At 43.1% G+C, this 25448-nt stretch overlaps 1 protein-coding gene across 13 annotated transcripts in view; it reads right to left on the reverse strand.

Annotated features, from left to right (window-relative positions):
* The window catches only part of RYR3 (ryanodine receptor 3), a 582715-nt gene that overhangs the window by 137264 nt on the left and 420003 nt on the right, over positions 1-25448 (reverse strand). For 11 of the 13 annotated variants that reach the window (XR_016217200.1, XM_089309149.1, XM_070053269.2 and 8 more), the window contains 6 exons: positions 12765-12945; positions 11212-11323; positions 9367-9487; positions 6970-7139; positions 5339-5559; positions 309-399 (listed from right to left, as the gene is read on the reverse strand). Coding sequence is in view for 12 of the 13 variants with exons in the window: in XM_089309149.1 (XP_089165275.1) it covers positions 309-399; positions 5339-5559; positions 6970-7139; positions 9367-9487; positions 11212-11323; positions 12765-12945 (896 nt within the window). In the remaining variant the exon portion in view is untranslated. 13 annotated transcript variants of the gene reach the window in all.

Genomic DNA, 25448 nt, shown 5'->3' on the forward strand with positions numbered 1-25448 from the left:
AGTACAGGGCCTTCAAAACTTTGAGACTGAAAATATTCTGGAAACATAGTTAGGGCAGGCAAGTGCAAACTCCAAGTCCTCTTACTAACCTCTGCTAAATAATACGTAGCAAGGGGAAACTAAGGAACACTGGAGCAGCTAATGAATGTAGAAGAGGGGTCTGTATGTTTTCATGTGTTGTATCTTGTTCGCTATCAACCTAAGAAGTGAAATTCATGAAATAGCTTCCTTCCCAAACTGCGCAGACATCATGTTCTACATGGCAAGCTTCCTGTGGACCATATTTCCATGACAACAATCATGTTTACCTTAAGAGGCATTTTGCAGTAATCATTGAGCTGTGGCACGTCAAAGACGAGACGTCGCAGGAGTTGCTGTAACATGGAAGGCCTCAGGTGACTGTAGCATGGAGTAAGAAAAACCAGAAAGGACAAAAGAAGAAAGGAGGAAAAATAATAAAAGGGAAAAAGAACACAAGAAACATTCAACAGTAAAGCACATATTAGGAACAAGTTTCAAGACAACTGGCTCCAAAAACAAGATTGTGGCAAATGACAGGGGATGATAAAACACTTTAAAATTTAATTTGGCTGAAATTCAGAAAGAGGGACATACGCTAATGAACCTTGGGATACCCAAGGTTCAATTCCAATCACTATGTAAAATAAATGTTTCAGGGTCTATGAATAATGAAAATATATTCACTGGTTACATGCAAAGAACATAAGAGAAAGGAGATGAGGTTAATTTTATTGTCCGCTGTAACGACTGGCGGCCCCGTCGAACTCTGCGAAGGCAGCAGCAGGCACTGAGCAGATGCACAGGTGGAACCTGAGGCCACCTGCTGGTGTGCTGTGGAGGGAACTGGGCAGCCCTCCAGGCCACGACTGGTCCGGGCATTCTCACTATTGGAATTGTTCCCTAGGCGAAGCCTTGGCCCTCAAATTAACTCCTTTAGAAGGCAGTAACTAATTAAATGTAGTAACTAGTAAATGCAGTAACTAATCAAAAAATCATGTGAATTACAGAACTGATAGCCTCAGTAGTTGATGCAAATGTACTTTCAGAGAGAATGGCAGAGTTTGGTTCAAGCAATTGAGCTGTTTATTAAGATGCCCGTGTCCCACCCTGCAGTGCCTGGGTTTGATTCCTGATTCTGCACTCACACTTTCTGCTAATGCAGACCCTGGGAAGCAGTGGTGATGGCTCAAGTAGTTGGGGCCCTGTCATCCACACTGGAGACCTGGATTGAGTTCCCAGCTCCAACTCGGTCTCATTCATTGCAGACATTTGGGGGAGTGAATCAGCATATAGGAGCTCTCTCTGTCTCTGTATCTCTATGCCTCTCAAATGACAAAACATTTTTTTGAGACAAAGAAAGGAATAACAAGCAACAGTGAAATAGCTTTCATTTTTAGGTTCCCAAATATTTTTAAAACCTAGTGGAACCTATGTGTTCTCCGCAGAGAAAAGAGCGTGGGTGCACATGCATGTACACACACCCCCATCTGCCATATAAGTTCATTTCATGACCCGCTGCTTCCCCCATAAATGTGGGAGGAGTTGTGGAAACAAAGTCACTAACTGTAACGTGAACTGTCACAATGGGAAGGAAGAAACCTGAGGGGTATCTACAACCAGGAGGACAGGCGCAGGTGGATGTGGAAAACAGAACTCTTCTCTTTCACCTTCACCACTGTTCCCAGAGCTGGCCTTGGGATGAAAGGCCCTGGCGTGAACAGGGTGAGTCAAACTCTACCAGGCAACCACCTAGCCTTGTCTCGAAGTTTAGTGATTATAATCCAAAATTATTCAAGGTTACACATTAGTATTCAGCTATTTAGCAATTAAGATTGATTGACTAGCTTGAATAAAATCAAGGAATGAAATACATCTAACTATTAATATATGATTTATTAAACAGTAAAAAATAAAATCAGTTTGCTATCTGTAGAATTTAAGTGGGTAAGGGAAGTGGTGTGCAAGGCCCTATAAGTATAGTAACAGGGCTGTGAGCTACACTTTTGGTGTGATGTAAAATTCTAATTTCCCAAAGTTTGGTTTTTTGAACAGTATTTGTAGCTCAGATTTGTCTCACTAACATGAGTTTGCTACTAAGAAATAACTTCTGTTGGGAGGCAGGTAAATGTGGTTCCTAGGACACACACCAAATTCAAAGTTAGCCAAAGGTAGAACAAGATATGCAGCTGCTACTGCTCCAGGATCAGCCAACCACAGAACTGACACTGGTGGAAGACATTCTCTTTGTGTAAACTCGTTATTTATTCCCTTTGCTGATACTGAGAAGAAAGGTAAAGGCCCCCATACACAAATAATGGGGCCGTCACTCCTCCTTTTGAAGTGGCAGAGTAGAAAATCTAGGTGACCTATACAATCCTAGAGGTGTGTCTCTCTTTAAGACCAAAAACCTTCTAATTAGCTTGATTCTCTGCCAGTTGTTATAGTACTCTGCAAATGAATGAAGTAGTGTGAGTGTCTAAGGCCTGACTGTAGAAGGGGACTTCAAGGAGGCCAGTGCTGCCATGTAGTAGGCTAAGCCATTGCCTGTGGAGCTAATGGGTGCAGGTCGAGGTCCTGGCTGCTCCTCTTCTGATCCAGCTCTCTGCTATGGCCTGGGAAAGCAGTGGAGGATGGCCCAAGTGCTTGGGCCCCTGTGCCAATGTGGGGGACCTGGAAGAAGCTCCTGGTCCTGGCTTCAGATCAGCTCTGGCTGTTGTGACCATTTGGGGAATGAACCAGCAGATGGAAGACCTCTCTCTGTGCCTCCCTATCTCTGTCTGTAACTCTACCTTTCAAGTAAATAAAGTCTTTGAAAAAAAAAAAAAGGACTTCAGGGAGAAAGCTTATTTTGGGGGCCTGGACTAAGGCCCCATCCCATTCTTCATTCCCTGGCCAAGGCAAATTGTAGTACACAATGACACAGCTAAGACTGAGTTTAAAAACTTTTTTTTTAAAATAATCTAGTCTTTGGTTTTATTGATTGACTCATTTTCCCCCTCTTATTTTTTTCTTCCTTTCTAATTTTCTTAATCTTATAGCTTCTTAATGTAAGCAGAGGTCATTCATTTAAAACTTTTCCATAAATATCAAATAAAAGAAGAAAATAGGAAGGAAGAAGGGAAGGGAGGAAAGGAAAGAAAAGGAAAAGAAAACAAAACGAAACAGAGGGCTGGATGTGGTGTAGCTGATTAAGCAGCCACCTGCAATGCTGGCCTCCCATATTGAGAACCAGTTCTAGTCCCAGCTTCTCCACTTCTTTCCGTGTACCTGGGAGGGCAGTGGGAGGTGGCCCTAGTGCCTGGGCTCCAGCCATCCACGTTAGAGACCTGAATGGAGTTGCTAGCTTCTGACTTTGGCTTGGCACAGCCGAGGCTATTGCAGGCATTTCTGGAGTGAATCAGTGGATGAAAGAGCTCGTGTGCCCTCTCTCTTGCTCTATCTCTGAGTCACTCCGCCTTTCAAATAAATAAAATAAGTCTTTAAAAACTACAAAGACAACAGATATGGGTTAATGTTAAAAAAGCATTTTAAATGCAGGGGCTATTTTTATTTGTGAAACATAAGGTAGAGATTTCTCTTAAGAAATGTTATTCCTAATGGACAATTTTAGAGCAGTTTTAGGTTCACAGTAACCCTGACAGGAAGGCACAGAGTTCCCAACTTATGTTTAACCTACCCATAAGCAACATCTAGGCTAGGGTGGAACACTTGTTATGAGTGATGAGCCCACTGTCACCTGGAGCCCATTGCTTACGTGAGGACTTGCTCATGTTATTTAATTGTACATTCCAAGGGTTTGTACAGATGCACGATGACATCTATTCATCACTGTAGTTATTATACAAGGTATTTTCACTGTCCTGAAGTTTCTGCCATCAGCCTGTTCACCTCTGCCTCACATAACCCCTGGAAACCACCAATCTTTTCACCATACCCACAGTTTTGCCTTTCCAAAATGTCATACAGCTGGCCTCATATGGCATGCAGCCTTTCACTTAGTCACATGCATTGAAGGTCTCTTCCTGTCTTTTCTTGGCTTTAGAGCTCCATTCTGTTTAGCTCCAAAATAACGTAATATTCCATTGCCTGTAAATACTACGGTCTGCTTATCCACTCACCTACTCAAGGGCAGTTTGGCTGCTCCCAAGTTTTGGTAATTATGAATAAAGCTGCCATGCACACCCGTGTGCAGGATTTTGCATGGATATAATTTCGAGCTCCTTTGGTGAGTATCAGGAAGCACTATCACAAGGTTGTCTAGGAAGGGTATGTTCTCGTTTTGTAAGGAACTGCCAAACTGTGTCCCAAAGCGGCTGCAATGGGCGACGGTTGCTGCCGGTGCACACCTGCACCAGCATTTGGTGTTGTCAGTGCTCTGGATTTGGTCTGTTCTAACAGGTGTGCCGTGGCATCTCGTGGCTGAGAAGGCCTTTCAATTGAGAGCCTAAAAGGACTGACAAGTTGTTAACCTAGTTTCCCGAGGCAGAATCACCTCTTGGGTGATCAGGAAACAACTCACTCAGTAAAAATTGGGACCCTCAAGGGAAGCCTGTTGATCTATCCAGGACAGCTTAAAGCAGTGATTCTCAATCTTGGCCGGGAAACTTCAACAAGTCGAGGCTGGAGTCCCTCCCCTAGAGGTTTTGAGTTTGGGGTTGGCTTGCAGCCTGAGCACTGGGATACTTAGTAGCCCACTATGTGATTCTGACATGCAGCTGACATTCTGAACCACCAACTTCCAATGCAGATCGCGGTCCAAAGCCTGCTGCCGAGACCTGCTGTTGAAAGGGTGCTTTTCTTGTGATACGAACATTGATGGGGATTCCTTAAGGCCCACGGCTCTTGGGGTGACTAAAAATGATTGTCCGTAACTCTCTACTGTGCCTGGAGAGTCTGTTCTCTGGCTCAGGTCTTGGGAGGCCTGGATGGGGTTCATTGTGATTCACCTTCTTAAAGCCAGGCCTCTGTATAAAGGTTACATGTTACATGGTGGGAAAAAAAATCTGTCTCTGGCTCAAACTTGTGACCTGAACACTTCATTCTTAATCTGGACGCTTCATGCCTGAAAGACAGCCAACCCTAAGGGCTAAAGCCTGAACTGCGACCTCTCCCTTCCCCACAGGCTGAGATGAGGCTCTGGAAGGTTCTGTGGCAAACTGATTTTACGACAGCTCATCCTTCTGTTCAAGGGAGAACTGGTGGACAGCAAAGGCCTGGACACTTCCCTGGACTGTATCGCCAGTTTTTAGTTACACAATTAAATTCAGTTTACATGGATGCATCCAGAGAAGTCAAAATCCCAGAAAGGGGTACTTACTTGCAAATGGCAAGCAGACATTCTTCTATGGTGTCCCTCTGTGCTTTGGTGAGGGATCGGCCCTTGGAGAGCCTGTATATTGTCTGCAGTGTAGAATCGATCAGAGAGGTGTAGTGTTCCGTCCCAGCAAAGAGAGGGGCACACCTTGTAAGCAGCGGGAGCACGGCAGAGCATATGTACCTGTTGAGTGCCAGCGCCGACTCTGTGGTGCTGAGGGCAACCTAGGGAAGGGGATCAGGATGCTGTTGAATCTTCCCATACAACAGAGCAAGGCTCACGCTTGCGCACTGAGCTCCCACAGAACGCACGTCTATGCTTCACAGTGAACAACTTCCTGCCTTGTCAGGAGATCTATTTTTCTTCTGCATTCCAATTGGAAAAAATATCAGATTTAAAGAAAAAACAACAACAAAAACGAAGCAAAAAGCAAAGGCTGGCTGGGTGGTCCTGAGTCATCCCACACCCTCCTGTCAACATGTTTCCCTCAGAGCAGCATTCTGCACGTCTATTAGGGCTCCCGACGGCATGTTCAGCCCCGCAGCCCTTCATGCCTGCACGTGCAGATGCTGGGCTCCACATGCTTGTAGCTCTTTCCTCAACTGCTGGGAGGACTTGCAGATTGCTCTCTTGTGATTTTATGAGGATAGGCCAAGCTGCCTCTTGGATTCATGGATTCTATGACAGCTTTACCAAGAAAAAGTGGCACTCTGACCCCTACCAGTTAATTTATGAGCATGTGAGCAATTCACAATCTGATAAATGACACAAGGGTGGACCTCACCAAAGGGAAGCTGACCTTTTATTCGGAAAAGTAGAGCTCTGACTTCGACCTCGGTTAGACAGCAGGTGGCGCACTTGAGAAATTTATGACTGATGCTTAACAACTGTGAACTGGCAAATGCTTTTTTAGACTGTTCTAATTTTTCTTCTCTCCCTGTGCCTACAGCTTGAGGTCACTGTTTCTCTGTTTAGTCTTGACTTGTGGTATTGGGCTTTAACTCCTGGGAGCGCCTGTCTTAAGGCTGATATTGGGTTCCTTTACTCATCCTTGAATTTCCAAACTTCTAAATTGCCCTTAGCCTCTTGTGCTGACCTTTGCCACAATCCTGCTTCTGAGTTATGGATCATGATCATCAGGGCATAGAAACCAAGGAACGATAATGGGAAGAGTGTTTGCAGCCTACGTTGTTGACAGCCAGGATCTTTCCAAAAGCCATAAGTCCCCTGAGGGTGACTGTCTGCCACAGGGAACATCTAGTGCCCTCTAGAATTGGTGTAGCTGGAGATTGTGGGGGTGGAGACTGGGGTGTTATTAGTAACTAGGGGACAGAGGCCAGGGATGCCGCTCAGCACTCTGCAACGCACTGAGTATTCCATCCCTCCCTGCCGACAAATACTGTCAGGATGAAGAAACTACAACTGAGGAAGCTAGATTCAACATTTGAGGTCAAAGGTACCCATATCTAAGTCTCTGGCCCAACAGATAAAGAGCTTCCATATCTTTGTTTTCTCACCCTTTAAAGCAGGCTGCTAAAATATAAGCAGTGAGTAGGTAGAAAATATTTACTTCTAAGTCCAGTGTTACTAATTTTACAATGATGGGAAAAGTAGTTCTTATTTTAGCCACTTACCGTATCTAGGGAGGCAGAAGCTCTTAAGTCAGGTAAAAACCCAACCTCCAGCAAGTGGAGAAGAAAAGTTTGATCCTTAATGCCATAAACACGGTCCAAGAACAGTACCATCGGGGCCTTGTGGTCAGGGCAGAAGTTGGCTGCCATATCTGGCTCACTGACTGATCCATCTGAAAGACACAGAAAACGTCACTTCCCCTTTTCTATCTCTACAGTCTCAAAAAGCAACACAGAGCTTATCTGTTCTATGGTGAGTTTGAATGAGTAACAGGAGTAAAATAGGAATAACATAGCACTGTGCTGGGGTTGGCCTTTACTGGATTAGAAGAGTCAATTGCTAAAATTCAAGAAATTTTGTGAGGCAGTTGTTAAACATGGGTGTTATGAAAAATTAAAATTTATAATTTTAGTGACTATTTAAAAAGTTAAGCAATATTCATAACTCATAACTTCCTATTTATTTTATCATAAACTATACTCTTGAGGTTATTTGCATCAATTGCATTTGTACATTGGAAGTACAATATGATGATGGGTGTGCTATCTTTTCCCAACTCTGTGTTCAGCAACATCACATTGGTAGTTAGTGTAGAATTTGCTATAGTGAGAATCTTTATACTGCAAAAGTGGGCAAATTACAGAAATCAGGGTTGAACTCATTGCTCTGTTGATCAAAGACATATGAAAGTGAGAAAAAAATGTTAACAAGGGCAGGTTAAATTTATGCTTTTAGCCATTATATTATAATAGCATAAAATCAAGGGAATATTCTCAGTATTGGAAACTATTATTTGATTTTGATGAAATGCAGGTCATTCAAGAATTCTACTATTTTAATAGAGAGGTTCACAGATGAAGTGAAGAGCCTCAAAGAAAATAAAAACCACTCGATTGGAGAATAAATATAGGATTTTAAGAGAGGATAAAAAAGCCATTCTCCTATTTTGTCTGCATAAAAAATTAGGAAGAGTCTTCATATGATCAAATTGTAGTCATAATACACTATTTTTTTCTAAAAAATTGTTTATTTGCAAGAGAGACAGAGAGATACAGATAGAGATAGTGAGCGAGAGAAACAGAGACCCCATTTGCTGGTTCTCTCTCCAAATGTCTGTAACTGCTGTGTTTGGGCCAGGTCATGCTGAGGGCTGGGAGCTGGGAAGTTAATCTAGGTAATTCCGCATAAGTGTCAGGACACAAATACTGGAGCCAACATTTGTTGTCTTGCAGGGTGTGCATTAGCAGGAAGATGGAATTAGGAGCAGAGCCAGGATGGGATCCCAGGCACTCAGATATTGGATGCAGGCATCCTAACCAGCATCATAATCTCCAGGCCAAATGCCTGCCCCATTGCAGCAGTTTAAATACCGAACTGGCAATCCGTGAGACTTCTAAGTCATCCAAAGAGATATAGGTATTTAGGGCCATCTATTCAGGAGCCTCATTTTACCTGGGGAAGCAAGAGTAGGGCTCTAGAAGGCAAAAGAAAAGGGATTACCCAGACTCAAAGCTGCTGGCCTGCCCTGCCCAAGCCACTAGGGGGAGCTGGACTCAAGTGGTTGAGGCTGACTTCATCTCTCATAGGCTTGGGATTCTGAGGAACATTATTTTTGTGGGATAATATGTGTTTTGTGCTCAAGAAACAGAGTGTTTGGAAAACACTAAGTTCAACATTTATTTTCTTTATCATAACTTCTCTGTGACATAATAATCTTATTGTGCCTCATGAAGTTATAAAAATATGATACAGCCCCCAGTCTTTTCCAGACTTGTTTTATCCTAATCCTCTTACGAGTATGTATTTCTATTAATATCTGCTACAGAAGTGTTTCATGGAATATCAGTTTGGTAATACTGCAACAGGGAATCACACTGTTTTTTTTTCAATTCCTGCATAGCAGGTAGAATGACTTGGAGAAACGGTACTTTCGCAGGAGTACAAGTTTTGCGAAGATAAAGTGACTGATGTCATGTGGCATTGTAGGAAAAACTACGATGCACACACATGAGGCTCCAGGTAGTTCGGGGGCTGACAGCTTGTGTCAGGCCCCCTCGGCTGCCTCAGCTGCCTGTGCAATCTGGCAGGGTGGTGGGAGGAGACAAAGGAGGCTGTGCTGAGAGCTTGTATTGGGCCCATTTCCTCAGTCTCCTTCAAGGGGTCAGAGAGTCCCGAGGATGGTGGGGTCTTCTGTCTCTGTGGGCCGTCAGGGACAGTTGTTTTGACAAAGGCAGGAAGATGAGAGTGCAGCAGGCTGAAGCTTGGAGGAGAAACCTCATCTCAGGGTAAAGGGTAGCACACTCCCCTGGCCTGGGGGATGCTGTGCTGGCAACACACCTGCCCTTGGGCGTGCAGGTGGCTGGGAGACTGGCAGTGTCCGCCTGAGCTGCTTCCCCTACCTTTGTTTAGGGAGGGCAGTTTCAAGGGGATGCTGATGATCCCGACGAGGTCCTCTGTGGGCACCAGGGAACGCAGGATGGACCGGATCCGGATGGCTTCCCCCTTTCCCGTCTGGATGAGCTGTAATGTGAGACTGGAGAATTAGGCAGATGAAGATCCTGCACCCCTGCTCTACGGTTCCCTAACTGTCATAGACCCTGTGTCCACAGGGAAAGGAAAGAGAGGAGCTTTCTCTTGATTTTTAGAAGAGGTGCTGCTGAGGGTATGCCTCGGGCTATGGCGGCTACTTGATTGCTGTGCCGTGGTTGACATGGTCATGCGGTTATGGCATCAGGTCTCAGCAGCACACGTGTTGCCTGTTGATGGCTTTTCAATGTCAGTGCCTATAGGGAGCTCTCAGGGGTCATGACGGAAGCACTGCCAATGTGGCCGCAATTCGAGACTCTAGAACTCTGGTAAGTGTAGAAATGACTCATGGATTTCAATTTCCTAAGAGTTTGATGAACTGGGGCTGGAGACCATCAGAGAGAGCCTGAGTATCTCAGTGGAATTATCCCAGGATAAACCATCTGATCCAGCCAGCCACCAGGGTCAGCCAGCATGCACACTGCATCCTCCTGCATGAGTGGTCTTTGATATGGGGCAGCAGGGCCTCAGGCTGGAGCTCAGATCAGTGCCCCAAGTGGGCTGGATGGTGTGTGCTGGGGTAGGAGTGATCCCAGGGAAAGGGAAAGCTTGTGTTCCCCTGCTGGCTGCCACTTCCCATTCCTGTGGGTGGAGGAAGGATGCTGGTTATGATGGCATCTCCCATCTCTCTACCACCGACAGAGCAGGGGCCCACAGAGGGTTCTGAGAAGGGGTGTGCATGCATGTGGTACTGGAGCAGAAACACAATACAGAAGGAATTCCTTCCCAGAGGGGCTCTGGTGGCTTTGCTACCCAATACACCTTCCTAAGAACAAGCCAACTACACAATTTGCTTTCTCACGTGATGAGAGCTAATTAGGAGAACCAGAGAATGTGCACACAGGGATCCCTGAACATGCCAGTGTCTGGCCCCTACTCAAGACAGCAGAACACCATAGTATTTCCCTGGCTCCTTTTAATTTCCTTTATTAGTTTAAACACACAGAAATGGGAAGATAGGCCTATGTGTAAGTCTATAGTTTATCAGAACAGGAACTGACATCCCAAGAATTTTGATCACTTCTACCTGAGCTTCAGATTTGCTTTTCATATGAAAAGCAATGATTTTCTCTCTCACTTAAGGTGCAAGGCCCTATGAGAAACAGTGCCAATTGCCTCAGCCCTCAGCAGAGGTGAAAAGGGGAGCAGAAAGGACAGATATTTTAGCTCCAAACTGGAGGTCTGAGCAAACATTCCATAAAACAGAGCCACCCTGTTGCCCATGTCTGTAAGGTTCTACCTCTGGAAAGCAACAAACATGAGCTAGGGGAACAGATTGCCTTCCTTGGACATAACACTGTAGCCATCAAGAAGAGAGAATTTTCCACATAAAGTGTCCTGATGGACACGATCAAGAATCAAGTTGGACACATTTTGACCAAACTGAGGCATATGGAAATGCAATTTGGGGAGATTTTTGAAACAAAAAGCGTAGAGGATACGCCCAACTGGTGCCACCAAGAAATCACACGATCACAGGATCTGCCCAGGAGTCCTTCCTTAGAAAGAAACAGTGTCAGGTCTTAGAGATGGAAACTACTTTTGAATCTAGCTAAGAGGAGCCTAGGGACAGGCATGTCAGCGAATTATATTCAGGAGGTTTGCTGTCCCTGGCTTCAGGCTTCTCCAGGCTGCTCCCTGGGAACTCCGTAACTTACGTGCATTTCAGGAGCGCAGCGGCCCAGCAGATCTATAAGAGCTGAGTAAAAGGACATAATTGCATTGCCCATGTGCACAATCTCTTCTTCCTCTTCTCCATCTTCTGGGCTGCTGAGAGAGAAGCAACACAGGGGAGGAGTGAGGAGGCCTGGCAGGCACTGCTTCGGATCAGACGTGAGCTGCTTGAGACAGAAACACTGCTCCTCTCATCTTTCCCCATGCATGGAACTCTCTCTCCCTTCAAAAATCTAGGAGGTGGTTTTATTCCTAAAGCTCAAAGGACCCAGATATTTGCTCACGACATTCCTAGGGGCCCAGGAACTTTAAGGCATGAATGTGAGAGCTGGCATGCGTGGATCATGCAGACCACGCTACCAATCCGTTTCATTTCTGTCTCCTGTTTTCTTCCCTGAATGCACGTAGAAAGGACGTTAGACAGGAGCCAGCACTGTGGCACAGCAGGTTAAAGCCCCAGCCTGCACTGCCAGCATCCCATATGGGCATCGGCTTGAGTCCTGGCTGCTCCACTTGTGATCCAGCTCTCTGCTAATGCACCTGAGGAAACAGTAGAAGATGGCACAAGGACTTGGGCCCCTGCACCCATGTGGGAAAGGCTTCGGATTGGCTCAGCTCCACCATTGTGGCCATTTGGGAAGTGAACCAGGGGATGAAAGACCTCTCTGACTCTACCTCTCTCTGTAACTCTGTCATTCAAATAAATACACCTAAAAAAAAAAAAAAAGGAAGAAGAAAGGACATTGGACAAGGAGTCAGGAACACTAAGTCTATGTCCTAGGTCTGTTGCTATCAAACTTATAGGACCTTGGACCTAGTATTTTCTCATGCTTCATGAGGAAGCTGAGACAGCATAGGTTTTGGGTTCTTTCCAGCTCTATGGGGTTATCTGTTGGACTGCCAACAAATTTAAGAGCCAACTGGCTTGAGAGCTCCGTCTATCAACACACAGGCTTCGATAAAGAAAGGGAAGTGATCATAAGACGTGATAAGCAGACAATAAGAAGGGACTCAGGTAATCGACCAGTCTTAACCCTTAAATGCTGTGCCTTTTAATATTCTGCAGCTCTTTTCCCCAAGTCAAAAACACTCTTTGGTTAGTCCCCACATTTGCATAAGAGGGAGCAGAAGGCACCACCAGTCTTTAAAAGTGAGAGACAGGACAAGACTGCAGTTCAAAACACCGGAGAACATGTGCTGGAGCTAGACCATAACTGTAGCCCCTCTTCAGGTTCCACACGTCCTCCTCTTGTGGCGATGCTGCACGGAGGGGCAGTGGTGGCTGAGGGTCTGCTGAGGCTGTGACTTCCCAGTGAGGTTGAGTAGGGTGGGAGAGCTGGAAGAATGGAGGTGATGCGATTGCCAGGCTTACTGCAGGAGTCAGGACAACTCACTTGGGGAGATGATTTTAAGAGAAAGAACCTGTGCTCTCTCTGTCAGGAGGAGCTTTTCTATACCTCCTTACCCATCCAAGTACTGACAACTTGCAGGGGCTCGCGAGCCATAGCCACGCAGGAAGGCAACCCCATGCACTTACACTTCCCGCTTGTATCCCTGGGAGGGGAGGTCAAGCGCTGGGCTCTCGGAGATTTTAATGGCACCCTGCATGGCTGCCAGGAGGCCGTTTCCCCCTTCACCCCGCAGGGCAGGGCCGAAGCACTCTGGGCGCCTGATGAGCAGCTTGACCACGACGCTGGCGTTTTCTTCCACACTTTCACCTGAGGAAGAGAGACACCGTTTGCTTCTCACTGCAGAGGCCAGCCCCAGAGTTTGTCTCTAGCTTATGTAGTTGGGAGAACACTATTTCATTCTGCTTGCCATCTACTATTAGGATTAGGGGGTTGACAGTGGTGGAGAGAAAGCTGAACTTTGACAAACGAGGTTTATTCGCAATATCAAGATAAACCGTTAGAGACTGGGATGCTACTCTCCAGTCCAGGATTTTGTGCTGTTGAGAATGTTTGCACCCTATTTGGTCCTCAGAGGGCAGGTAATACACAACTGATGTTTCCCACAGAAAACGAACTCATCCACAGGTGACTTGGAGGGCACAAAAGAACTTTACGTCCTTATTAATTCCACAAGGAGAGGCCAACTTGATGGCTTCCTTGAATGGAGGTAAGATGGTAGCTCAAGCTGGTGTGCCCCATGTAATACCTGGGAGAATGACACAGTAGCCCCTGACTCTAATACTCTTATGCAGGATAATGCTATTCCAAAACCACCAGGCATGTGTGCATGGATCGCAGGGCTTTCCTGAAATACTGAGCCACATGAAGAGCCCGTTTGGTTAAAGAGTTTCCTTTTTTATTCCTAAAACAGCTCTGAGGGAAGGTAAAGGTTGAGAATTGCATTCTGCTGGTATGTGTCTTTGAGTGAAGCACGGACAACCAGACAGAGGCTCATTTTCTGAAGAGGTGATTATGCAGAATTGGAATGCTTAGGCAGGCATAACCATTGCTTCCTTTTATATTCAAAAGCAGTTTTACAGCTTGTTCGAACAACTTCATAAAAAACACCTTCTGTCTCAGGTGAGCTCTTAATTTATGTCTGAGAATTTATCCGTGAGTGAAGACCTCAAGGCAAGACATTTTAAATGTCGTATATTGGATGAAGCCTGAAGAAAAAGTTCTCTACTAAATCATAAGATATCTTTGGGAGGATTGAGCTACACACTAGAAACAGTATTGTGATAGGCCATTATGTTACTGGTAGGTAAAAAATTAGCTTCCATCTTAGCAAGCTAAAACAGGAAATATTCGCATCTCACAGTTTCAGTAGATCACGAATTTGGGACTGATGAAGCTGAGTGGTTCTGGGTTGGGATTTTCCATGAGTTTGCAGTTAAAATGTCAATCAGGGCTACAGTCTACGGCTTCCCTGGGCCTGGAGGTCCTGACTCCAAGCTCCCTCACACAGCTACTGGTAGGAAGCCTCAGTTCCTCACCATGCTGACCTCTCTTTGGGCTTCCTGAGAGTTCTTAGGACATGGGAGCTGGCTTCCCACAGAGCATATGATCTAAGAAGGGAGTGAGGCAGAAGCTGTGATGCCTTTCATATCCTGGTCACCCACTGTCACTCTGCAAAACCCTGTTCATTAGGAGTGATTCACTAAGTCCAGCTCACCCTCAAAGGGAGAATAATTAGGCTCTATCTTTTGGAGGAAGAAGCATCAAGGAAATCATGGGTTTTAAAACCATCCTAGCAGTTCATGTTCCATTTAATGAAAATGTTTATGGATCAAGTTAGAAGTGTTGTGGGCCAGCACCGCGGCGCAATAGGGTAATCCTCTGCCTGCGGCACCGGCACACCGGGTTCTAGTCCCGGACAGGGCATTGGATTCTGTCCCAGTTGCCCCTCTTCCAGGCCAGCTCTCTGCTATGGCCCGGGAGTGCAGTGGAGGATGGCCCAAGTGCTTGGGCCCTGCACCCGCATGGGAGACCAGGAGAAGCACCTGGCTCCTGGCTTTGGATCAGTGCGGTGCACCGGCTACAGTGCGCCGGCAGTGGCGGCCATTGGAGGGTGAACCAATGGCAAAAGGAAGACCTTTCTCTCTGTCTCTCTCTCCCTCACTGTCCACTCTGCCTGTCCAAAAAAAAGAAGTGTTGTGATTGGAGCATTAGAATGGGAGCCCAGGAAACCTGGCTACTTGTCCCAGGTTTTAATCTAATCACTGTGTGACTGTGCATACTGTACACTTCCATATTTGCCTTGTTGGGATACCCCTGCCACTTCTAGTGTTGGCCTAAGTCTGCCAGTATAATCTGCATGCAGAGAGTTCCCCCACAACATCCCAAGGAATGGAGGGGCTGAGCCTGCCATCTGGATGCTCCTCTCTCATTCGGTGTCATCCTTGGACATATCTCACAGCCAGGTGAGACTACCTAGGACCACAGCTATTGGGTCTGTCCTGGAGCTTGTTTGCTGACATTCTCCCTTTATTATCCAACCTCTACCCAGCAGGTCAGATTCAAGATACACATTAAGTACACATTGCTATAAGTTTTAGAATTGTGTAATTTGATACAGAAACATTTTCATCAAACTGAATTTTAACAGCTCATCAGCACACTTTCACTGTTTTCTTAGCCCAATCCTCGAAGAAAGATCTCAATTTTTGCAAAGAAGTTGGTCTTCATGGCTGGCACTGTGGCGTAGTGGGTAAAGCTGTGGCCTGAAGTGCCGGCATCCCATATGGGTGCTGGTTCTAGTCCTGGCTGCTCCTCTTCTGATCCAGCTCTCTGCTATGGCCTGGGCAAACAGTAGAAGTAGAAAAATGCCCAAGTCCTTGGGCCCCTGCACCTACATAGGAGACCCGGAGGAACCTCCTGGCTCCTGCCTCCTGGCTTTGGATCGGCGCCGTTGCAGCCATCTGGGGAGTGAACCAGTGGATGGAAGACCTTCCTCTCTGTCTCTACCTCTCTCTGTAACTCTTTCATATAAATAAATCTTTCAAAAAAATAGAGGAATAAATAATCCTGCTAATCAAGTTTATTTAAAAACTGCACTCGGATTCTTTCCATTACTTGATGAAAATAAATGCTTGTGGGTCAGGCACAGTTCTCACCAGCATGCTGAATTCAACTTAGCTTTTTCTTTTTTCTTTTTTTTTCCTGACAGGCAGAGTGGACAGTGAGAGAGAGAGAGACAGAGAGAAAGGTCTTCCTTTTCCGTTGGTTCACCCTCCAATGGCTGCTCCAGCAGTGCACTGTGGCCGGTGCACCATGCCAATCAGAAGCAAGGAGCCAGGTGCTTCCTCCTGATCTCCCATGCGGGTGCAGGGCCCAAGCACTTGGGCCATCCTCCACTACACTCCCGGGCCACAGCAGAGAGCTGGCCTGGAAGAGGAGCAACCGGGACAGAATCCGGCGCCCCAACCAGGACTAGAACCCAGGGTGCTGGCACCGCAGGCGGAGGATTAGCCTAATGAGCTGTGGCGCCAGCCAACAGTTCCAGTTTTTAAAGTTCCTTCACTTGCAATGCTCATTCTTCCCATGCCATTGATGGAAACCCTAGACTTAGTTACCTCCCCCCTTCAGGAACAGACTCAACATGAGAGCCCCAGAAGACCTGGTCTTCTCAAATACCATGCACTCTTCCTTTGGGTCAGCTTTTTCAACTAGGTTGCATATTCTGTAAGAGAAATTTATGCCTGAATTATTTAACTTTGTGTGCTCAGAGGCCTTGCCAAAATATGTCATATAATAGGCATTCAAAAATATTTCTTCAATAAATAAATGAGACTCAAGGCACAGGCTTGAAATGATTGGATGGGAAACTAAGGGTGATTATCCCTCATCCCATTACCTCTGTTTACAAGATCCTGGGTTGACCCTTTCCTCAGGTTTCAGTTAATCCTAAAGAAAACAACATATCCCCACTCCAGTTCCAGTTCAGCAGGAGGAACACTGGGGACCCACGAAGGCATCTAGTCTAGCTACTTTAGAGCATTGGTTGAATTAGAGAATCACAAGGCTGGGGTGATGGCTAGGATCCAAAACCTTTTTTAGGGGATGGCAAATTCCAACTTTGATGCAGTGCCAGGCAACTTGTAGGAACCAAGTTATTCCAAAAGGTGAGGATACATGATCTTCTTGGAGCCTTCCAGTGTGGGATAGGAGGAGTTGGGGATATGTTCATAAACTACTGTGATCGCACAGAGAGGCAAGCAGGGACAGTTCACCCACTTTCTCATTAACTCAACCATTTACTGGGCCACTGAGCCCAGGATACATGTAAGTCACTAACTGAGAAATAGTGGACAAATAGTGAACAAGGTGGCTCCACTAGAACCCCAGAATGAGGCAAATGGAACAGTTATTGCAGCAAACTCACAGATCAGCAGCAGAGGTGCCCAACTCTCTTGCAGATGTGTAAGAAATAAATGCTTATTATTCTATGTTATTGAATAATAATATTATTTATTATGTAACAAAGGCAGGGGTGGAGGTAAAAACAGGGAATTCAGTTTGTGTCCAGCTGCAGCGTTCCAAGATGGAAGATAATGACCTGAAGTAGGATGTTAGAAAGAAGGAGATGGATTTCTGTTATCTTTCAGATGCTGAATCAACAGAATTTGCTGATGGACTGCATGTGAGACTAAGGAGAAAGGCTGATCCAAAGATGCTAAGATTTGGCTTGAGTAATTGAAAAGTTGGTGGTGATTTGGTTCAATTTCTGGTTTCTCTTCCTACTACCTCTGTGATTATGGGCAATATATTTAATCTAATTTTCAGGCTTTTCATTTGGAGAATGATGAAGATAACTTGCTATGGTATGAACGTCTGTGTCCCTACAATGCACATGTCGAATTCTAATGCCCACTGTGATAGTATTAGCAGGTGGGGCTTTAGTAGATGACGAGAATAGAAACAATGCCCTAGAAAAAGAGGCCCAAAGAGCTGCCTTGTCCCTTCCATCATGTGAGGTGACAGCAAGAAAGAGCCATCTATTAACTAGAAAATCTCACCAGGCACCAAGTTTGAGGGCATCTTGATCTAACGCAGTGTCAGGGAAGAGTCAGGGAGAAAACAGCAGAGGAAATTCTATACAAATTGGAGAGACAAAGTAGACTTATGTGGAGGGCATAAATGCTCCCGGCTCAGGACTCCAGTAGCTGAGAGTTTCCACACTAGCATGGGAGAGTGAGGTAGGACCAGACTGCAGCAGCCCAAGCCATTGGCAATAGAGCTACAGGAGGAGCCTAGAGGGAATCCTGCTTGGAGCCCTACTGGGGATAGCGTACCTGCCAAACTAGAGAAGAAAAAAAAAAAGGAGACACAGGTTTCTGAAAAGAGATCCCTGACCACTCCCAAACAGCTCTAGATATTCACTGAAAGTGGTCACTCCACATATCTAAAGAGATATAGTACAAACATAAAAGCTGCCACAGAGGAAAAAAAAAACAAATAAACCAATGAGTATTTCCACAAATGCTGATTAAAAAATGCACCAATTCAAGAAACAAGAATAAGGAAGACAACGTTATGGCCCCAAAAAGAACACAACACTTCAATACTGGAATGTGAAGATGATGAGATTGAAGAAATTCCAGAAATGGAATTAAAAACGTTGATCATAAATATATGTAGAAGTAATCATAAGCAAATGCATGAGCAACTAAATTCTGTACATGATATATGAGAGAAAATTTCTCACAAGATATTGAGATTTCTTTTTGACAGGCAGAGTGGACAGTGAGAGAGAGACAGAGAGAAAGGTCTTCTTTTTCCATTGGTTTATCCCCCAATGGCCGCTGTAGCTGGTGCACTGTGGCCAGCGCACCACGCTGTTCTGAAGCCAGGAGCCAGGTGCTTCTGGTCTTCCATGTGGATACACTGCCCTCCAGGGCCACAGCAGAGAGCTGGCCTTGAAGAGGAGCAACTAGGACAGAATCCAGCATCCTGACTGGGACTAGAACCTGGGGTACCAGCGTCGCAGGTGGAGGATTAGCCTAGTGAGCCACAGTGCTGGCCTCAAGAAATTGAGATCTTAAAGACAAATAAAAATGAAATGAAGAATTCAATAGAACAATAAAATACGCAGTGGAAAGCCTCAACAACAGAGTTGGTGAAGCAGAAGAAAGAATATCTGACCTAGAAAATAAAGCACAGGAAATAATACAGTTAAACCAAGAATAAGAGGAGGGAAATTAAAAAAACTAAAAAACACTGTTGGGAATCTACAGAATACTATCAAATGACCCAGAATATGTGCTTGAGGAGTCCTTGAAGGCATGGAAAGAATGATTAGAGGTCTTTTTAGTGAAATAATAATAGAAAACTTCCCTAATTTGGAGAAAGAAAGGGACACCCAAGTGCAGGAAGCATATAGAACTCCTAAAAGACAGAAGCAGAAAAAATCTTCACCGTGACACATTGTAATCAAACTCACCACAGTAAAACATAAAAGATTCTAAAATGTACACGCAAGAAACACCAGATTCTTTTCAGAGGATCTCTTATTAGACACACAGCAGACTTCTCATCAGAAACCCTACAGGCTAGGAGAGAATGGTGAGATATATTCCAAGTCTTAAGAGAACAGAACTGTCAACCCAGAACACTACCCTGCAAAGCTCACATTTATGAATGAAGGTAAAATAAAGACCTTCCATGACAAACAGAAATTGAAAGAATTTGTCACCACCCGTCCGGCCCTACAGAAGATGCTTAAGGATGTGCTGCACACAGAAACACAAACATGGCCTTCACTACAAAATAAGGGAAAGGAAGGAAATTTCCCCATAAAAGTTCAAAGGAAATTCATAGTAAAAATAGGAATATATTTGGAAAGATGGCAGAGCAAAGTTATTACTTATCAATAGTCACCTTGAATGTAAATAGCCTCAACTCTCCAGTTAAAAGACACAGACTGAATGGATTAAAAAACAAAACCCATCTATTTGCTGCCTACAAGAAACACATCTCACCAACAAAGATGCATGCAGACTGAAAGTGAGAGGATGGAAAAAGACAGTCCATGCAACAGAAACCAAAAAAGAGCTCGTGTAGCCATCCTAATATCCGATAAAATAGACTTTAACACACATACATGCACAAAACTGTTAAAAGAGACAAAGAAGGGCACCATGTAATGATTAAGGGATCAATTCAACAGGAATATATGACTATTATAAATGTATATGTACCCAATTACAGGCACCTGGCAATTTAAAAGAAATGTTAAGGGATATAAAGGGAAAATAGGTGCCAAAATACAATAGTAATGGGGGATTTCAATACCCCACTTTCAGCAGTGGAAAGGTCAACCAGCAGAAAATAAACAAGGAAACAGCAGAGTTAACTGATATTATAGACCAAATGAACCTAAAAGATATCCACAGAACTTTTCATCTTAAAGTTGCAGAATATACATTCTTCTCAGCAGTACATGGAACTTTCTCTAAGATTACCCACATGCTAGGCCATAAAACAAGTCTCAAAAAATTCAAAAAAACTGAAACCATACCATGCATATTCTTGGACTACAATAGAATGAAAATGGAAATCAGTATCTTAGGAATCTCTAGAACATATGCAAACACATTGCGACTGATCAACATGCTCCTGAATAAACAGTGGGTCATAGAAGAAATCAAAACAGAAATCGAAAAATTTCTGGAAACAAATGAAAACAATACAACACATAAAAACCTATGGGATACAGCAAAAACAATGTTAGAGGAAACTTAATAGCAATTGGTGCCTACATCAAGAAATTAGAAAGCCACCAAATAAATGAGGTAACAATGCATCTCAAGGATCTAGAAAAACAGCAGCAAACCAAACCCAAAATTAGTAGGAGAAAAGAAAAAATTAAAATTAGAGAAGAAATCAACAAAATTGAATCCAAAAAAACAACATGAAAGATTAGCAAAATGAAGAGCTGGTTTTCTGAAAAAATAACAAAATTGACACACCATTGGCCCAACTAACAAAAAAAAAAAAAGGAGAAGACCCAAATCAATAAAATTAGAGATGAAAAAGGAAATGTAACAACTGACACCACAGTAATAAAACAAATCATCAGAAATTACTACAAAGAGCTTGTATGCCAACAAACTGGGAAATCTAAAAGAAATGGATAGATTCCTGTACACATACAACCTACCTAAATTGAGCCTTGAAGACATAGAAAACCTAGATAGATCCATAACCAAGACAGAAATTGAATCAGTAATAAAGGCCCTCCCAACAAAGAAAAGCCCAGGACCGATGGCTTTACTGCTGAATTCTATCAGACATTTAAAGATGAACTAACTCCAATTCTTCTCAAGTTATTCAAAACAAATGAAAGGGAGGGAATTCTCCCAAATTCTTTCCACGAAGTCCTAAATTCGGAAAAGATACAACAGAGAAAGAAAAATACAGACCAATTCCCCTGATGAACATAGAGCCAAAAATTCTCAATAAAATTCTAGCCAATCCAATCCAACAACACATCAGAAAGATCATCCACCCAGACCAGGTGGAATTTATCCCTGGTATGCAAGGATGGTTCAACAGTTGCAAATCAATCAATGGGATGCATCACATTTACAAACTCCAGAAGAAAACCCATATGATTATCTCAATAGATGCAGAGAAAGCATTTGATAAAATGTAACATCCTTTCATGATGAAAACTCCAAGTAAATTGGGTACAGAAGGAACATTCCTCAACACAATCAAGGCAATTTATGACAAATCCAGGTCCAGTGTTCTATTGAATGGGGAAAAGTTGGAAACATTTCCACTGAGATCTGGTACCAGACAAGGATGCCCACTCTAACCATTACTATTCAATATAGTCCTGGAAATATTATCCAGAGCCATTAGGCAAGAAAAAGAAATCAAATGGATACAAATTGGGAAGGAGGAAGTCAAACTATCCCTATTTGTAGATGATATGATTCTATATATAGGGGATCCAAAAGACTCCACTAGGAGACTACTGGAACTCATAGAAGAGTTTGGTAAAGTAGCAGGATATAAAATCAATACACAAAAATCAACAGCCTTTGCATACACAAGCAATGCCATGGCTGAGAAAGAACTTCTAAGATCAATCCTACTCACAATAACTACAAAAAAATCAAATACCTTGGAATAAATTTAACCAAGGATGTCAAATATCTCTACAATGAGAATTATAAAACATTAAATAAAGAAATAGAAGAAGATATGAAAAATGGAAAAATCTTCCATGTTCATGGATTGGAAGGATCAATATCATCAAAATATCCATTCTTCTGAAAGTAGTTTATAGATTCAATGCAATACCAATCAAAATACCAGAAACATTCTTCTCAGATATAGAAAAAAATTCATATGGAGGCACAGGAGACCTTGGATACCTAAAGCAATCTTATACAACAAAAATAAAGCTGGCAGCATCACAATAGCTGATTTTAAGACATACTACAAGTCAGTATAATCAAAACAGCCTGGCGCTGGAATAAAAACAGATGGATAGACCAGTTTAATACAATAGAATCATCAGAGTTCAATCCAAGCATCTACAACCAACTTATATTTGACCAAGGAGCTAAAACCAATCCCTGGAGCAAGGACAGTCTCTTCAAAAAATGGTGCTGGGAAAACTGGATTTCCACATGCAGAAGTATGAAGCAAGACCCTACCTTACACTTTACACAAAAATCTACATCATGGGTTAAAGATCTAAATCTATGACCCAACACCATCAAATTATTAGAGAACACTGGGGACACCATTCAAGACACTGGAATAGGCAAAGAGTTTTTGGAAAAGATCCCAGAGGCATAGGGAGTCAAAGCCAAAATTTAAAAATGGGATTACATCAAATTGAGAAGTTTCTGTACTGCAAAAGAAACACTCAGGAAAGTAAAAGGCAACCTACAGAATGGGAGAACTTACTTTAAACAATGCAACTGTTAAAGGATTAATAACCAGAATATATAAAGAGATCATGAAACTCCACAACAACAACAACAAAACAAGTCAGGTAAGAGATGGGGAAAGGACTTAAGCAGACATTTTTCAAAAGAGGAAATCCAAATGGCCAAAAGACACATGAAAAAATGTTCAGGATCACTAGCCATCAGGGAAATGCAAATCAAAACCACAATGAGGTTTCACCTCACCCCAGTTAGAACGGCTTTCATACAGAAATCAAGAAATAACAAATGCTGGCACATGTGGGGGAAAAGGTACCCTAATCCACTGTTTGTGGGACTGTAGACTGGTAAAGCCACTTTGGAGGACAGTATGGAGATACCTCAGAAATCTGAATATAGACTACCATTTGACCCAAGCATCCTACTCCTGGGAATTTACCCAAGGGAAATGAAGTCAGTAAATCAAAGAGTTATCTGTACCCTCATGTTTTTTCCAGCTCAATTCACAAGAGCTAAGACATGGAACCAATTTAAATATCTGTCAACTGAAGAGTAGATAAAGAAATTATGGGATATATACACTATGGAATACTAAACAGCAAAAAAAAAAAAAAAAGAAATTGGTCATTTGCAACAAAATGGATAAATCTGGAAAACATTATACTTAGTGAAATAAGCCAGTCCCAAAGGGACAAATACCATACGTTCTCCCTGATCTGTGATAACTAATACAGCACCTTAAAGGAAATTTGTGGAAGTGAAATTGACACTTTGAGAAAAGATGACCTGAGCTGCCCTTATTTTGACTGTTGAGGAACAGTTTTTTTATTTTTCATTTTTTTCTCTTCATACTATTTGTTGAGCTCATTACTTAATATGGAGTTAATCATAGTTGTATAAAATGAACTGAGGATAGAAATAAGAGTGGGAATAAGAGATGGAGGAGGAAGTTTGTAACTGTAAAGCTGTATAGTTCTCCATACATTCCTAAGGCCTAACTTCTAAGGGTACAGTTTAAAAAACTTGTCATGGGACCCCAAAGCCCATTAACCTGGATGATAAAAATTTCATCTTAAGTGTTAAAGTGATCATATTAAGTGTTAAAATAAACATATAGATAGGATTAAGTTTAAAGTGATCATATAAATAGGATCAAGTGTCAGGTAATTATAATAGAATTAAAAAGGAGAGAATGTTCCAACAAGAAAAGCAGTCCACACAGCAGACTCATAGAATGACAATTGCTTTAAGTAACACTCTGAACTCAGAAGCAAGCTTTAAGCCTTCCTGGTCTGGCTGAAAAGCCCTTGAGAGCATTTCAAGCATGGAAAACAAGACACTGTGGCAAAAAGTGTCCTATATTAAGGATCTCTGTGAGTGAGATCCCAACTGAAAGAAGTGGCCATCAAAGAAGAAGGTACTTTTCTCTAAAGGGAGGAGAGGACTTCTACTTTGCTTATGGCCTTGTCTAAATACTGATGGAGTTTGTGGACCCAAAAGGCTTCCATAGCATAGGCAGCTCATGTCAAGAGCCTTGGGTGATCACTGACATCACACATGAGTGTTAACTGGTAAATTAACAATAGGAGTCACTGTGCACTAACTCCCCATGGAGGACCTCTGTCCTTAATGAGTTGTATTATGAGAGTTAACTGTGATACTTGTTCTCAAACAGTGTTTTTTATGTGTGGGTGTGTGTACAAATAGTGGAAATCTTATACTTAGTATACAGTTGGTCTTTGTACAAAGTTAATTAAAAATGAATCTTTTTTTGTGGTAAATTTTTTTAAACTTTTATTTAATGAATATAAATTTCCAAAGTACAGCTTATGGATTACAATGGCTTCCCCACCATAACGTCCCTCCCACCCGCAACCCTCCCCTTTCCCACTCCCTCTCCCCTTCCATTCACATCAAGATTCATTTTCAATTCTCTTTATATACCTCAAACAGTAGAGTTAGAAACATACCAGGGGATTCCAATTCAATCCCATCAAGGTGGCATGTACCAATGCCATCTCACTAGTCCCAGTGATCAATTTCTGTTCACAATTGATCATAATGATAGGACTAAGAACCAAAGGGATCAAATGAACAAGAATAGTGTCTGCAAATACTCTCTGATAGAATAAAAAAGGGAGAGAATGATCCAACATGGGAAGTGAGATACACAGCAGACCCATAGAATGGCAGATGTCCTAAACAGCACTCTGGCCTCAGAATCAGCCCTTAAGGCATGCAGATCTGGCTGAAAAGCCCATGAGACTATTTCAGGCATGGAAAGCCAAGACACTCTGGGAAAAAAAAAAAACTAAATGAAAGATCTCTGTGAGTGAGATCCCAGTGGAAAGAACGGGTCATCAAAGATGGAGGTATCTTTCTCTGAAGGGAGGAGAGAACTTCCACTTAAAAATGAATCTTAATGGAGAATGGTACTGGGAAGGGGAGAGGGAGGAGGAGTTGGGGTGAGAGTGTGAGTAGGAGGGCAGGTATGGTGGGAAGAATAACTATTTTCCTAAAGTTGTACACACGAAACTTGTATTCCTTAAAAGATAATAAAAAATATAAATATGCCAATCAAAAAAACTCAACAAAATAAAAAAACCAAATAGGGGCATATCCATTTGGATGTTACATACTGTAAAATTACTAATGACTAAGCTTATCTTGCATCCCAAAACCTTTCTCCATCTGATACTCGTTAAGTTAGAATGTGACTTCTGTTCCTTTTCTCTCAACAAACTTAGGTTCAGTCATTACCATCAGCAGTAACAGTAACCATAGCAGTAACAGCAGTAGCAGCAGCACCACCACCACAACCATCCATTCCAGTAAATTCTGTCTCTAAACCTTCTTTTGTAT

This window comes from Oryctolagus cuniculus, chromosome 12 (genome assembly GCF_051225735.1).
Source record: "Oryctolagus cuniculus isolate XC-2025 breed Fujian yellow rabbit chromosome 12, ASM5122573v1, whole genome shotgun sequence".
Classification (NCBI taxonomy): Eukaryota; Metazoa; Chordata; class Mammalia; order Lagomorpha; family Leporidae; genus Oryctolagus; species Oryctolagus cuniculus.